We start from the raw sequence: 15,349 nt of genomic DNA on the forward strand, positions 1-15,349 counted from the left end.
CCCAGAAAGGATTTGATTTCAACAAAGGCCTCAGTAACATTCTCTCCATCTCCAGTTCTATTGGTTGATGAAGCGCTCTCACCTCTAGTTCTATTGGTTGATGAAGCTCTCTCACCTCTAGTTCCATTGGTTGATGAAGCTCTCTCACCTCTAGTTCTATTGGTTGATGAAGCTCTCTCCATCTCCAGTTCTATTGGTTGATGAAGCGCTCTCACCTCTAGTTCTATTGGTTGATGAAGCTCTCTCACCTCTAGTTCTATTGGTTGATGATGCTCTCTCACCTCTAGTTCTATTGGTTGATGAAGCTCTCTCACCTCTAGTTCTATTGGTTGATGATACTCTCTCACCTCTAGTTCTATTGGTTGATGAAGCTCTCTCACCTCTAGTTCTATTGGTTGATGAAGCTCTCTCACCTCTAGTTCTATTGGTTGATGAAGCTCTCTCACCTCTAGTTCTATTGGTTGATGAAGCTCTCTCACCTCTAGTTCTATTGGTTGATGAAGCTCTCTCACCTCTAGTTCTATTGGTTGATGAAGCTCTCTCACCTCTAGTTCTATTGGTTGATGAAGCTCTCTCACCTCTAGTTCTATTGGTTGATGAAGCTCTCTCACCTCTAGTTCTATTGGTTGATGAAGCTCTCTCACCTCTAGTTCTATTGGTTGATGAAGCTCTCTCACCTCTAGTTCTATTGGTTGATGAAGCTCTCTCACCTCTAGTTCTATTGGTTGATGATGCTCTCTCACCTCTAGTTCTATTGGTTGATGATGCTCTCTCACCTCTAGTTCTATTGGTTGATGATGCTCTCTCACCTCTAGTTCTATTGGTTGATGATGCTCTCTCACCTCTAGTTCTATTGGTTGATGATGCTCTCTCACCTCTAGTTCTATTGGTTGATGATGCTCTCTCACCTCTAGTTCTATTGGTTGATGAAGCTCTCTCACCTCTAGTTCTATTGGTTGATTGAGTACACTCCTCACCTCTAGTTCTATTGGTTGATGATGCTCTGTCACCTCTAGTTCTATTGGTTGATGATGCTCTCTCACCTCTAGTTCTATTGGTTGATTGAGTACACTCCTCACCTCTAGTTCTATTGGTTGATGAAGCTCTCTCACCTCTAGTTCTATTGGTTGATGATGCTCTCTCACCTCTAGTTCTATTGGTTGATGAAGCTCTCTCACCTCTAGTTCTATTGGTTGATTGAGTACACTCCTCACCTCTAGTTCTATTGGTTGATGATGCTCTGTCACCTCTAGTTCTATTGGTTGATGATGCTCTCTCACCTCTAGTTCTATTGGTTGATGATGCTCTCTCACCTCTAGTTCTATTGGTTGATGAAGCTCTCTCACCTCTAGTTCTATTGGTTGATTGAGTACACTCCTCACCTCTAGTTCTATTGGTTGATGATGCTCTCTCACCTCTAGTTCTATTGGTTGATTGAGTACACTCCTGACCTCTAGTTCTATTGGTTGATGATGCTCTCTACCTCTAGTTCTATTGGTTGATTGAGTACACTCCTCACCTCTAGTTCTATTGGTTGATTGAGTACACTCCTCACCTCTAGTTCTATTGGTTGATGATGCTCTCTCACCTCTAGTTCTATTGGTTGATTGAGTACACTCCTCACCTCTAGTTCTATTGGTTGATTGAGTACACTCCTCACCTCTAGTTCTATTGGTTGATTGAGTACACTCCTCACCTCTAGTTCTATTGGTTGATGATGCTCTCTCACCTCTAGTTCTATTGGTTGATTGAGTACACTCCTGACCTCTAGTTCTATTGGTTGATGATGCTCTCTCACCTCTAGTTCTATTGGTTGATTGAGTACACTCCTCACCTCTAGTTCTATTGGTTGATTGAGTACACTCCTCACCTCTAGTTCTATTGGTTGATGATGCTCTCTCACCTCTAGTTCTATTGGTTGATGATGCTCTCTCACCTCTAGTTCTATTGGTTGATTGAGTACACTCCTCACCTCTAGTTCTATTGGTTGATGATGCTCTCTCACCTCTAGTTCTATTGGTTGATGATGCTCTCTCACCTCTAGTTCTATTGGTTGATTGAGTACACTCCTCACCTCTAGTTCTATTGGTTGATTGAGTACACTCCTCACCTCTAGTTCTATTGGTTGATGATGCTCTCTCACCTCTAGTTCTATTGGTTGATTGAGTACACTCCTCACCTCTAGTTCTATTGGTTGATTGAGTACACTCCTCACCTCTAGTTCTATTGGTTGATTGAGTACACTCCTCACCTCTAGTTCTATTGGTTGATGATGCTCTCTCACCTCTAGTTCTATTGGTTGATGATGCTCTCTCACCTCTAGTTCTATTGGTTGATTGAGTACACTCCTCACCTCTAGTTCTATTGGTTGATTGAGTACACTCCTCACCTCTAGTTCTATTGGTTGATGATGCTCTCTCACCTCTAGTTCTATTGGTTGATTGAGTACACTCCTCACCTCTAGTTCTATTGGTTGATTGAGTACACTCCTCACCTCTAGTTCTATTGGTTGATTGAGTACACTCCTCACCTCTAGTTCTATTGGTTGATTGAGTACACTCCTCACCTCTCTCGTCAGACTGCATCTGTGCCTCCAGGTCTTCAGGGGAGACGTAGAACTCTGGCTCCTGATCCGCGGGCGGCCGCGGTTTACACTTCCCACAGCAGCAGTTACAGCAGCAGCACAGACAGCAGCAGAAGTAGCAGCCAGTCGCTAAGCCACAGAAGATGAACAGGCCCTGCAGAGAGAGGAGACCATTAGGGAGAGGGAAGGAGATGAGCCACAGAAGATGAACAGGCCCTGCAGAGAGAGGAGACCGTCAGGGAGAGGGAAGGAGATGAGCCACAGAAGATGAACAGGCCCTGCAGAGAGAGGAGACCGTCAGGGAGAGGGAAGGAGACGAGCCACAGAAGATGAACAGGTCCTGCAGAGAGAGGAGACCATCAGGGAGAGGGAAGGAGACGAGCCACAGAAGATGAACAGGCCCTGCAGAGAGAGGAGACCATCAGGGAGAGGGAAGGAGACGAGCCACAGAAGATGAACAGGCCCTGCAGAGAGAGGAGACCATCAGGGAGAGGGAAGGAGACGAGACACAGAAGATGAACAGGCCCTGCAGAGAGAGGAGACCATCAGGGAGAGGGAAGGAGACGAGACACAGAAGATGAACAGGCCCTGCAGAGAGAGGAGACCATCAGGGAGAGGGAAGGAGACGAGACACAGAAGATGAACAGGCCCTGCAGAGAGAGGAGACCATCAGGGAGAGGGAAGGAGACGAGACACAGAAGATGAACAGGCCCTGCAGAGAGAGGAGACCATCAGGGAGAGGGAAGGAGATGAGACACAGAAGATGAACAGGCCCTGCAGAGAGAGGAGACCATCAGGGAGAGGGAAGGAGACGAGACACAGAAGATGAACAGGTCCTGCAGAGAGAGGAGACCATCAGGGAGAGGGAAGGAGACGAGACACAGAAGATGAACAGGTCCTGCAGAGAGAGGAGACCATCAGGGAGAGGGAAGGAGACGAGACACACAAACTAATTACTATTTTATTGATCTTGAGGGGTGACATTTACTGGGGACTCCATCATAACTCCACATCTATCACTATATTTACTGGGGACTCCATTATAACTCCATACATTTACTGGGGACTCCCTCATAACGCCATACATTTACTGGGGACTCCATATATCTACCACTACATTTACTGGGGACTCCATCATAACGCCATACATTTACTGGGGACTCCCTCATAACGCCATACATTTACTGGGGACTCCATATATCTACCACTACATTTACTGGGGACTCCCTCATAACGCCATACATTTACTGGGGACTCCATCATAACGCCATACATTTACTGGGGACTCCATCATAACGCCATACATTTACTGGGGACTCCATAACAACACATCTATCGCTAAATTTAGGTGTTGACAGTCTCCTCCCGAAACACGAGACGTTGTCTTACCTCGGCCCACCAGGAGGACGAGACGTTGTCTTACCCTGGCCCACCAGGAGGACGAGACGTTGTCTTACCTCGGCCCACCAGGAGGACGAGACGTTGTCTTACCTCGGCCCACCAGGAGGACGAGACGTCGTCTTACCTCGGCCCACCAGGAGGACGAGACGTCGTCTTACCTCGGCCCACCAGGAGGACGAGACGTCGTCTTACCTCGGCCCACCAGGAGGACGAGACGTTGTCTTACCTTGGCCCACCAGGAGGACGAGACGTTGTCTTACCCTGGCCCACCAGGAGGACGAGACGTTGTCTTACCCTGGCCCACCAGGAGGACGAGACGTTGTCTTACCCTCGGCCCACCAGGAGGACGAGACGTCGTCTTACCTCGGCCCACCAGGAGGACGAGACGTCGTCTTACCTCGGCCCACCAGGAGGACGAGACGTCGTCTTACCTCGGCCCACCAGGAGGACGAGACGTCGTCTTACCTCGGCCCACCAGGAGGACGAGACGTCGTCTTACCTCGGCCCACCAGGAGGACGAGACGTCGTCTTACCTCGGCCCACCAGGAGGACGAGACGTCGTCTTACCTCGGCCCACCAGGAGGACGAGACGTTGTCTTACCCTGGCCCACCAGGAGGACGAGACGTTGTCTTACCCTGGCCCACCAGGAGGACGAGACGTCGTCTTACCTCGGCCCACCAGGAGGACGAGACGTCGTCTTACCTCGGCCCACCAGGAGGACGAGACGTTGTCTTACCTTGGCCCACCAGGAGGACGAGACGTTGTCTTACCTTGGCCCACCAGGAGGACGAGACGTTGTCTTACCTTGGCCCACCAGGAGGACGAGACGTTGTCTTACCTTGGCCCACCAGGAGGAGAGGACAAAGTAGGTGTTGACGTTCTCCTCTCCAAACTGCTCGGCCACGTACAGTCCCAGGGATCCGTACTTATCATAGATGTTCCTCTTGGTACAGTCATTCAGGATGGAGTGGGCGTTATTGATTTCCTTAAACTTATCAGCAGCCTCGGGGTTGTCTGGATTCTTGTCTGGGTGGAACTTCAGAGCCAGTTTCCTGATTGGACAGAGAACAGGAAGAGGTTTATGACTGGTGTGTGTGTCAAACATCCCCCGCCCCCATTCTATAGTTCTAGAACCCTCATGTAACGCCATCACTTCAGCCCTATCATATACACTGAGTGTACAAAACATTAGGAACACCTTCAGAGCAGCTTAAATTCGCTGGGGGCATTGACTCTACAAGGTGTTCAAAGCGTTCCACAGGGATGCTGGCCCATGTTGACTCCAATGCTTTTCCACAGTTGTGTCAAGTTGGCTGGATGTCCTTTGGGTGGTTGAACATTCTTGATATACACGGGAAACTGAGCGTGAAACTCTGCAGCGTTGCAGTTCTTTACACAAACCGGCACCTACTACCATACCCCGTTCATACCCCGTTCACACCTCGGTCCTACCTCGTTCATACCCCGTTCATACCCCGTTCATACCCCGTTCACACCTCGGTCCTACCTCGTTCATACCCCGTTCATACCTCGTTCATAGGCACTTCAATCTTTTGTCTTGCCCATTTACCAGTGGTGAAAAAAGTACCCAACTATCATACTTGAGTAAAAGTAAAGATACCTTAATAGAAAATGACTCAAGTAAAAGCGAAAGTCACCCAGTAAAATACTACTAGAGTAAAAGTATTAGGTTTAAAATATACTTATGTATCAAAAGTAAAAGTATAAATTGTTTCAAATTCCTTATATTAAGCAAAACCACATAGCACAATGTTCTTGCTTTTTTAAATTTACGAATAGCCAGGGGCGCACTCAGACATAAATGACAAACGACGCATGTGTTTTATCGAGTCCACCAGGTCAGAGGCAGTAGGGACAACCAGGGATGTTCTCTTGATAAGTGTGTGAATTAGACCATTTTCCTGTCCTGCTAAGCATTCAAAATGTAATGTGTACTTTTGTGTGTCAGGGAAAATGTATGGAGTAAAAAGTACATTGTTTTCTTTAGGAATGTAGTGAAGTAAAAGTAAAAGTTGCCAAAAATATAAATAGTAAAGTACAGAAACCCAAAGAAAAAGTCTGAAGTATTTTTACTTAAGTACTTAACACCACAGCCATTTACCCTTAAAATGGCACACATACACAATCCTTGTCTCAAGGCTTACAAATCCTTCTTTAACCCATCTCCTCCCCTTCATCTACACTGATTGAAGTGGATTTAACAAGTGACATCAATACGGGATCATAGCTTTCACCTGGATTCACCTGGTCAGTCTTATGTCATGGAAAGAGCAGGTGTTCCTAATGTTTTGTACACTCAGTGTAGTTCAGCAACAGCAGCTCTCTGTTGACCTCTAGAGGATCTTGTCTCACAGTGGACTGTGTTAAAAAAGTCCACATTCTCTAGGTTGTGTCCTGTGGCGCGTGCCCATAGGACTTCCTGATGTCCTCTGCCGTGGCTACTGGTGCTGTGTAGTAACGGTGTGCTGTAATATGTGGTGTCCTGGTGTATATTGTTACCTGTAGGACTTCCTGATGTCCTCTGCCGTGGCTACTGGTGCTGTGTAGTAACGGTGTGCTGTAATATGTGGTGTCCTGGTGTATATTGTTACCTGTAGGACTTCTTGACGTCCTCCGGCGTGGCGTTCTTGTCGATCCCCAGGACCAGGTAGAGCGAGTCTCCTGATGTAGACAGAGAACGCTGTCTCTGCGCCTCAGCTGCCATGACGACCACTCCTTCTCGCCTTCTGTCTCTCACACTCACTCACTCCTCACCAGTCTGAGGGCGGGAGAGAGAAAGTCAGTGACGGTGTGATTCTAGAAATATCTATGATCAAATAAAACATGACTCTACAGTAGCAGACAGACAGACAGAGAGACTACACTAGCAGACAGACGGACAGACTACACTAGCAGACGGGCAGACAGACAGACAGACAGAGACACACTACCAGGAAGTTAGAAACGACAGGCTGAGTGGGCGGGGAGCTTATATTCATGAGCTCGCCTTGACTGACAGCTCTTTGACACACCTTTGTCTAGCAACTTGGATGCAGCGTTGCAGTAAAAATGTGATGGAAACACATTGAATATATATTTTTATTCGGTACATGAAAACTGAAGAGAAAAAGTACATTGTGTGCACTACGTCATTAATTATTTTTTTATTTTTTTTTATCAGCAACAAGTCAGTTTGGTGGAAACACCACCAACGGGAAATAAACAGATGTTTGCATATTTGCATGAAAGTCTGTCGCCAATTTGAAGGAAACCTAGTTATTGATATCACTTGGAATGACTCTCCCCCTTCTGTTCCTTGCTGCCTGAAGACCTAGCTAGCCAGTCACTAGCTAACACCAGACAGACGAAGACCTAGCTAGCCAGTCACTAGCTAACACCAGACAGATGAATACCTAGCTAGCCAGTCACTAAGGAGGAGGTTTCACATCCATTTCACAGACAGATGAAGACCTAGTTACTGGCTAGCTAGCTAACACCAGACAGATGAAGACCTAGCTAGCCAGTAACTAGCTAACACCAGACAGATGAAGGCCTAGCTAGTCAGTAACTAGCTAACACCAGACACAGACGAAGACCTAGCTAGCCAGTAACTAGCTAACACCAGACACAGACGAAGACCTAGCTAGCCAGTAACACCAGACAGATGAAGACCTAGCTAGCCAGTAACTAGCTAACACCAGACAGATGAAGGCCTAGCTAGTCAGTAACTAGCTAACACCAGACACAGACGAAGACCTAGCTAGCCAGTAACTAGCTAACACCAGACACAAATGAAAGGGAAACATAAATATCTTTGCCATAGATTAATAGGGTATTTAATTATATTTGCTGACACCCTACAGTCAAATGTTGGCACCAGTAGAGTAGCTATCTAGCTATATAAACCACGCCCTTCTGCAAACACACCTTCTCCCGATGTTGGTTACAAGACAGTACTTATTTAAATTAGGTAAGAGAATGTTCCCATTGGTGTATTAAAATGAGAGTTAGGGTGATGTCACTCTGTCCCTTTCATAATGAATCCAGGTGTTTTAACATGAGGGAAGGGAACCAGTAGCAAGAGTCATTTTCCCATCATACTTTGATCTTGTTTCCTTCAAATATCATCCAATTTCGTGGAAAAACTTGCCCGCATCTCAGACAAAATAGTCACACGGTACACGCACGTAATGCACCATGACAACTTCATAGCATTGGCCTACATAACATATCCTTGTGAGAGAGAAATATGTGAGTCGGTCTCTGTGAGGGAACAAGGCTGCATTCCAGAGCGGTGTGCTTCCTTGCCAAAAGGAGGGGATGACAGTCTTCCTACTAACGAATTGACACACTTCGACCACATCGGTTTCCGGGTCACGGAGGAGAGGATGGATTTCTTGCCCCTCTACGAGAAAACCCCAGGCAAACCCTGGCTAGCTGCTGGTAGAAAATCACACTTCAGTCTGCTCACCCCTCACGGCCACCGAGGCCCCAGTCTGCTCACCCCTCACGGCCACCGAGGCCCCAGTCTGCTCATCCCTCACGGCCACCGAGGCCCCAGTCTGCTCACCCTTCACGGCCACCGAGGCCCCAGTCTGCTCACCCCTCACGGCCACCGAGGCCCCAGTCTGCTCACCCCTCACGGCCACCGAGGCCCCAGTCTGCTCACCCCTCACGGCCACCGAGGCCCCAGTCTGCTCACCCCTCACGGCCACCGAGGCCCCAGTCTGCTCACCCCTCACGGCCACCGAGGCCCCAGTCTGCTCACCCCTCACGGCCACCGAGGCCCCAGTCTGCTCACCCCTCACGGCCACCGAGGCCCCAGTCTGCTCACCCCTCACGGCCACCGAGGCCCCAGTCTGCTCACCCCTCACGGCCACCGAGGCCCCAGTCTGCTCACCCCTCACGGCCACCGAGGCCCCAGTCTGCTCACCCCTCACGGCCACCGAGGGCCAGTCTGCTCACCCCTCACGGCAACCGAGGGCCAGTCTGCTCACCCCTCACAGCCACCGAGGGCCAGTCTGCTCACCCCTCACAGCCACCGAGGCCCCAGTCTGCTCACCCCTCACGGCCACCGAGGCCCCAGTCTGCTCACCCCTCACGGCCACCGAGGCCCCAGTCTGCTCACCCCTCACGGCCACCGAGGCCCCAGTCTGCTCACCCCTCACAGCCACCGAGGCCCCAGTCTGCTCACCCCTCACAGCCACCGAGGGCCAGTCTGCTCACCCCTCACAGCCACCGAGGGCCAGTCTGCTCACCCTTCACGGCCACCGAGGGAGTAAACAGTTGAGCGATCAGTGAAGAGAAATGATGGAGCAGAGGGGTAGCTATGGCTACGAGCCGTGTGCGTGTGTGTGTGTGTCTGTGTGTCACGCCGTGGGGCTCGGAGAGAGACATACTATTCTCCACTTCACTGACTGATTGGCACACACAGGAAGAGGCCAACCCCTGGTTCATTGGTTAATTTAGGAACCTGGGAACTCATTCAGGCCTACTAATCTAATGACATTACTATGTGTTACTGACTGACTGTTGCTACACACTACCCTGGTTCCCTTCCTTTCAGCTCTGGCCTGGTAGGCCTCCTACTCAGTGTGACATAGCTACTAGATCTACCTGTAGTCCCAGAGAAGGCCTGTACACTTGTTGTTTGACAGTATAATCTGATGGGTCACAGGAATGGTTTCAGCTCATGAAAGCCATGCAGCCTATTAGCCAACAGACAAAAGAGTTGACCCTTTATCACACTTTAAACATTATTATTTATTTTTTTAATAGCAAGTCCAAACTCCATGACCCGCTCTCCCTCTGGGTAATTTTCAGGCTATTCATGGCCTCGGCTTCACTTTGCCTGCCTGTTCTGACAGGGGCTTGTGCACGAAAATAACCCTGACAGGCAAGCAGTAAGACAGGCAGGCAGTAAGACAGGCAGGCAGTAAGAAAAGGCTCACCACCAAGTAGCAGGAGGAGCTGGTTCAGGATAATCTGATCATTTCCTCTGAGAGCCCGGTTTGGGATTAACCAGGGGTGGAGCTAGAGGCTGGAGCCCTAGACACTGACTGATCTGAGGTAATTATTTTATATTCCTCCATAGCGGTTCGGGTTTAGGCTACGGGTAGGGTAAACTGGTCCTGAATCAGTGGCTAAAGGCTAGTGTGTTGGGGGCCCATGGTGCTTAAGGGGGAGGGTTTAAAGTGTGACACGCCACCTCAGGTGACACCCAGGCAGAAGGCCGGCTTCCTTAATTACACTGTTGCCTCTTATTGATGTGTCAATGTGAATTAACCTACTACACCCCCCCCCCCCTTCACATGTACAGAGACACACCATTAGTCATAGCAGCTACCATGGGGGTTTATAATTCTGCCTGGCTAGCAGCTCTTCAAATTAGACGGTGTCAAACGATACCATGTACAGCAAACAGGGAGGTGATATAGGCGAGAGATCAGGTGTTGAGGACAAAAAAAAGACAGTGAGGGATAGAAGTATTCTCACCATGGTTACAGAATCCTGTTGCCACAGCTGCCGTTAAGGAGTCTGTGTGTGTGTGTGTGTGTGTGTGTAGGGGCCTGTCCACTAAAACCCTCACCAGATGGTCGACACCCCGCCACGTTGCCATAACAACCCTCACTAGGCCTAAACACACTGACACAACACGGCTACAATAAACAGACCGACCAAGCTGAGGTTCCGCTGCCTAGACGGAGCCACTAAAGCCCTGTCATTAAACCAGGCATCCTGTCAACCAGCGGCGTGTGTTTCTGTTTTACAGCTTTCAGACAGTATGTATGGGCAGGTCAGTACACGTTGGTGGTTAGCTGTGTGTTAGTACTAGCTATGGGCAGGTCAGTACGCGTTGGTGGTTAGCTGTGTGTTAGTGTTAGCTATGGGCAGGTCAGTACACGTTGGTGGTTAGCTGTGTGTTAGTGTTAGCTATGGGCAGGTCAGTACGCGTTGGTGGTTAGCTGTGTGTTAGTGTTAGCTATGGGCAGGTCAGTACGCGTTGGTGGTTAGCTGTGTGTTAGTGTTAGCTATGGGCAGGTCAGTACGCGTTGGTGGTTAGCTGTGTGTTAGTGTTAGCTATGGGCAGGTCAGTACGCGTTGGTGGTTAGCTGTGTGTTAGTGTTAGCTATGGGCAGGTCAGTACGCGTTGGTGGTTAGCTGTGTGTTAGTACTAGCTATGGGCAGGTCAGTACACGTTGGTGGTTAGCTGTGTGTTAGTATTAGCTATGGGCAGGTCAGTACACGTTGGTGGTTAGCTGTGTGTTAGTATTAGCTATGGGCAGGTCAGTACACGTTGGTGGTTAGCTGTGTGTTAGTGTTAGCTATGGGCAGGTCAGTACACGTTGGTGGTTAGCTGTGTGTTAGTATTAGCTATGGGCAGGTCAGTACACGTTGGTGGTTAGCTGTGTGTTAGTATTAGCTATGGGCAGGTCAGTACGCGTTGGTGGTTAGCTGTGTGTTAGTGTTAGCTATGGGCAGGTCAGTACGCGTTGGTGGTTAGCTGTGTGTTAGTACTAGCTATGGGCAGGTCAGTACACGTTGGTGGTTAGCTGTGTGTTAGTATTAGCTATGGGCAGGTCAGTACACGTTGGTGGTTAGCTGTGTGTTAGTATTAGCTATGGGCAGGTCAGTACACGTTGGTGGTTAGCTGTGTGTTAGTGTTAGCTATGGGCAGGTCAGTACACGTTGGTGGTTAGCTGTGTGTTAGTATTAGCTATGGGCAGGTCAGTACACGTTGGTGGTTAGCTGTGTGTTAGTATTAGCTATGGGCAGGTCAGTACACGTTGGTGGTTAGCTGTGTGTTAGTACTAGCTATGGGCAGGTCAGTACACGTTGGTGGTTAGCTGTGTGTTAGTACTAGCTATGGGCAGGTCAGTACACGTTGGTGGTTAGCTGTGTGTTAGTACTAGCTATGGGCAGGTCAGTACACGTTGGTGGTTAGCTGTGTGTTAGTACTAGCTATGGGCAGGTCAGTACACGTTGGTGGTTAGCTGTGTGTTAGTACTAGCTATGGGCAGGTCAGTACACGTTGGTGGTTAGCTGTGTGTTAGTATTAGCTATGGGCAGGTCAGTACACGTTGGTGGTTAGCTGTGTGTTAGTACTAGCTATGGGCAGGTCAGTACACGTTGGTGGTTAGCTGTGTGTTAGTATTAGCTATGGGCAGGTCAGTACACGTTGGTGGTTAGCTGTGTGTTAGTATTAGCTATGGGCAGGTCAGTACACGTTGGTGGTTAGCTGTGTGTTAGTACTAGCTATGGGCAGGTCAGTACACGTTGGTGGTTAGTTGTGTGTTAGTACTAGCTATGGGCAGGTCAGTACACGTTGGTGGTTAGCACTAGCTATGGGCAGGTCAGTACACGTTGGTAGTTAGCTGTGTGCTAGTGTTAGCTATGGGCAGGTCAGTACACGTTGGTAGTTAGCTGTGTGCTAGTGTTAGCTATGGGCAGGTCAGTACATGTTGGTGGTTAGCTGTGTGTTAGTACTAGCTATGGGCAGGTCAGTACACGTTGGTGGTTAGCTGTGTGTTAGTACTAGCTATGGGCAGGTCAGTACACGTTGGTGGTTAGCTGTGTGTTAGTATTAGCTATGGGCAGGTCAGTACACGTTGGTGGTTAGCTGTGTGTTAGTACTAGCTATGGGCAGGTCAGTACACGTTGGTGGTTAGTTGTGTGTTAGTACTAGCTATGGGCAAGTCAGTACACGTTGGTGGTTAGTTGTGTGTTAGTACTAGCTATGGGCAAGTCAGTACACGTTGGTGGTTAGCTGTGTGTTAGTATTAGCTATGGGCAGGTCAGTACACGTTGGTGGTTAGCTGTGTGTTAGTACTAGCTATGGGCAGGTCAGTACACGTTGGTGGTTAGCTGTGTGTTAGTGTTAGCTATGGGCAGGTCAGTACACGTTGGTGGTTAGCTGTGTGTGTATATGGCAGGCTTAGGGAAGTATGTGTTGATTGTTAGGGCTGGGATAATACCAGTATCGCAAATATTGCAAATCTTTCCATGGCAAAAAAAAACCCTGTCCTTTAAAAACCTTCTGTATGTAACATATTGTGTTCTATAACCTGGGAAATAAAGACATGTGACTCTGGATGACATCATGATATTTGTTTTCCTAAAGAAGCTACATCTGATAAGTGTTTTGTTTCCTTGCCACGATACTAAAGAGCATGGCGATGCTGCTATGGTGCCGCTCTAGTGACTGTGTCTGTGTCTGATATGGACAGGTCCTTGTATATGGACTGGTAAGTGTGTTAGGGGCAGGTCAGTGTGTTCTTGGACTGTCGTCCTGCGTTACGGTCACAGGCTCAACCCGTCGCTCCACCTCAGGTTCTTCCTCGACTACTAAAACAGAACAGGGAGATTTACAGAACTAACAGTGACAGTCAAACAGGGGAGGCCACGTCCTCCTAAAACACGATGACAGCAGATCAGTTTGCCCTGGCTCCTTTGTCACACACTGTCCGTACACTAAGCACTGGTATACTACGCACTCTGTACTCATCGTTGCGTACTAACCTCAAGAAGGCGAGGTCAGTACAGGTGCATCGAAGCTGGGACCGAGAGACTGAAAAAAAAAAGCTTCTATCTCAAGGCCATCAGACTGTTAAATAACCAACACTAGCCGGCTACCACCCGGTTACTCAACCCTGCACCTTAGAGGCTGCTCCCCTATATACATAGACCTGGAATCACTGGCCACTTCCATAATGTTTACATACCGCTTTACTCATCTCATATGTATATACTGTATTCTATTCTACTGTATTTTTGGCTATGCCACTCCGACACTGCTCATCCTAATACTTATATATTCCTTAATTACATACTTTTAGTTGTGTGTGTTTTGTGGTGAATTGTTAGATATTACTGCACTGTTGGAGCTAGGAACACAAGCATTTAGTTAGATACTACTGCACTGTTGTAGCTAGGAACACTAGCATTTAGTTAGATACTACTGCACTGTTGGAGCTAGGAACACTAGCATTTAGTTGGGTATTACTGCCCTGTTGGAGCTAGGAACACAAGCATTTAGTTGGGTATTACTGTACTGTTGGAGCTAGAAACACAAGCATTTAGTTGGGTATTACTGTACTGTTGGAGCTAGAAACACAAGCATTTAGTTGGGTATTACTGTAGGAACGTAAGCATTTAGTTGGGTATTACTGTAGGAACGTAAGCATTTAGTTGGGTATTACTGTAGGAACGTAAGCATTTCACTACACCCGCAATAACAATCTGCTAAACTTGTGTATGTGACCAATACATTTGATTAGATTTTTAGCACGTATCATTTAGTTAAAAGTCTTGGATTATACCAGGTCCACAACACAGTAGCGGCTCCTGACTGGCCGAGTACGTGGGGCGGGGCCGAGTACGTGGGGCGGGGCCGAGTACGTGGGGCGGGGCCGAGTACGTGGGGCGGGGCCGAGTACGTGGGGCGGGGCCGAGTACGTGGGGCTGAGTATGTGGGGCGGGGCCGATTACGTGGGCCGAGTACGTGGGGCAGGGCCGAGTGTTCCAAATTTAACAGACACGCATTGCATTAACCAGCCTGATAATAGCTAATTTCCAATTAGATTATTTCAGTAAACTCTGACTAGAACAGGAATTAAGTTATTGGCCTACTCAGGCTGGTTATAGGCAGACTATCACATTAGACCTCTAGCCTACCGTAGACCATACAGCTCATCTGTCCTATTTTTAATACTGATCATTGGGAATGAAATCAGAATGAGGCTTGATCCATAAATTAAAAATAGGTAGCCTAGCCTGGTAGGTGTAATTTCGGAGACCAGAACCGTACGGAGGTTCTGAAGATCTGTGTGGAGTGTGACCGCATGTGACTCCGTAACGGTTAGACTGGTGCCGGCGCCGTTAACATTCACGTTTGCCATCGCGGTTGAAACGTTAGTTTATACAGGTCTTCTGCTCCTCAGATCGTGTGACATCTGAATAAAAAAAAAGAAGGTAACTGACGAACTCAAATGAATCAAATCTGAACAATGTAAGAAAACGGAATACAAAGTAAGATTTTGCCAAAATGAACTAATGCTACGGAGCCTCATCCAATCAAATCAAATTGTATTTGTCACATACACATGGTTAGCAGATGTTAATGCGAGTGTAGCGAAATGCTTGTGCTTCTAGTTCCGACAATGCAGTAATAACCAACGAGTAATCTAACCTAACAATTCCACAACTACTACCTTATACACACAAGTGTAAAGGGATAAAGAATATGTACATAAAGATATATGAATGAGTGATGGTACAGAACGGCATAGGCAAGATGCAGTAGATGGTATAGAGTACAGTATATACATATGAGATGAGTAATGTAGGGTATATAAACATAAAGT

The 15,349-nt window shown here is 48.0% G+C and overlaps 1 protein-coding gene across 1 annotated transcript in view; it reads right to left on the reverse strand.

The window, feature by feature from the left end:
- Positions 1-15,349, reverse strand: part of LOC120061518 (dnaJ homolog subfamily C member 5-like) — a 35,207-nt gene that overhangs the window by 899 nt on the left and 18,959 nt on the right. Inside the window, exons 2-4 of the mRNA XM_039011422.1 lie at positions 6,599-6,765; positions 4,825-5,038; positions 2,567-2,738 (exon numbers count right to left, since the gene is read on the reverse strand). Of these exons, the coding sequence (XP_038867350.1) occupies positions 2,567-2,738; positions 4,825-5,038; positions 6,599-6,711 (499 nt within the window). The 5' untranslated portion in view covers positions 6,712-6,765. The remainder of the gene's footprint in view (positions 1-2,566; positions 2,739-4,824; positions 5,039-6,598; positions 6,766-15,349) is intronic.

Source organism: Salvelinus namaycush, chromosome 16, assembly GCF_016432855.1.
Source record: "Salvelinus namaycush isolate Seneca chromosome 16, SaNama_1.0, whole genome shotgun sequence".
Lineage (NCBI taxonomy): Eukaryota > Metazoa > Chordata > Actinopteri > Salmoniformes > Salmonidae > Salvelinus > Salvelinus namaycush.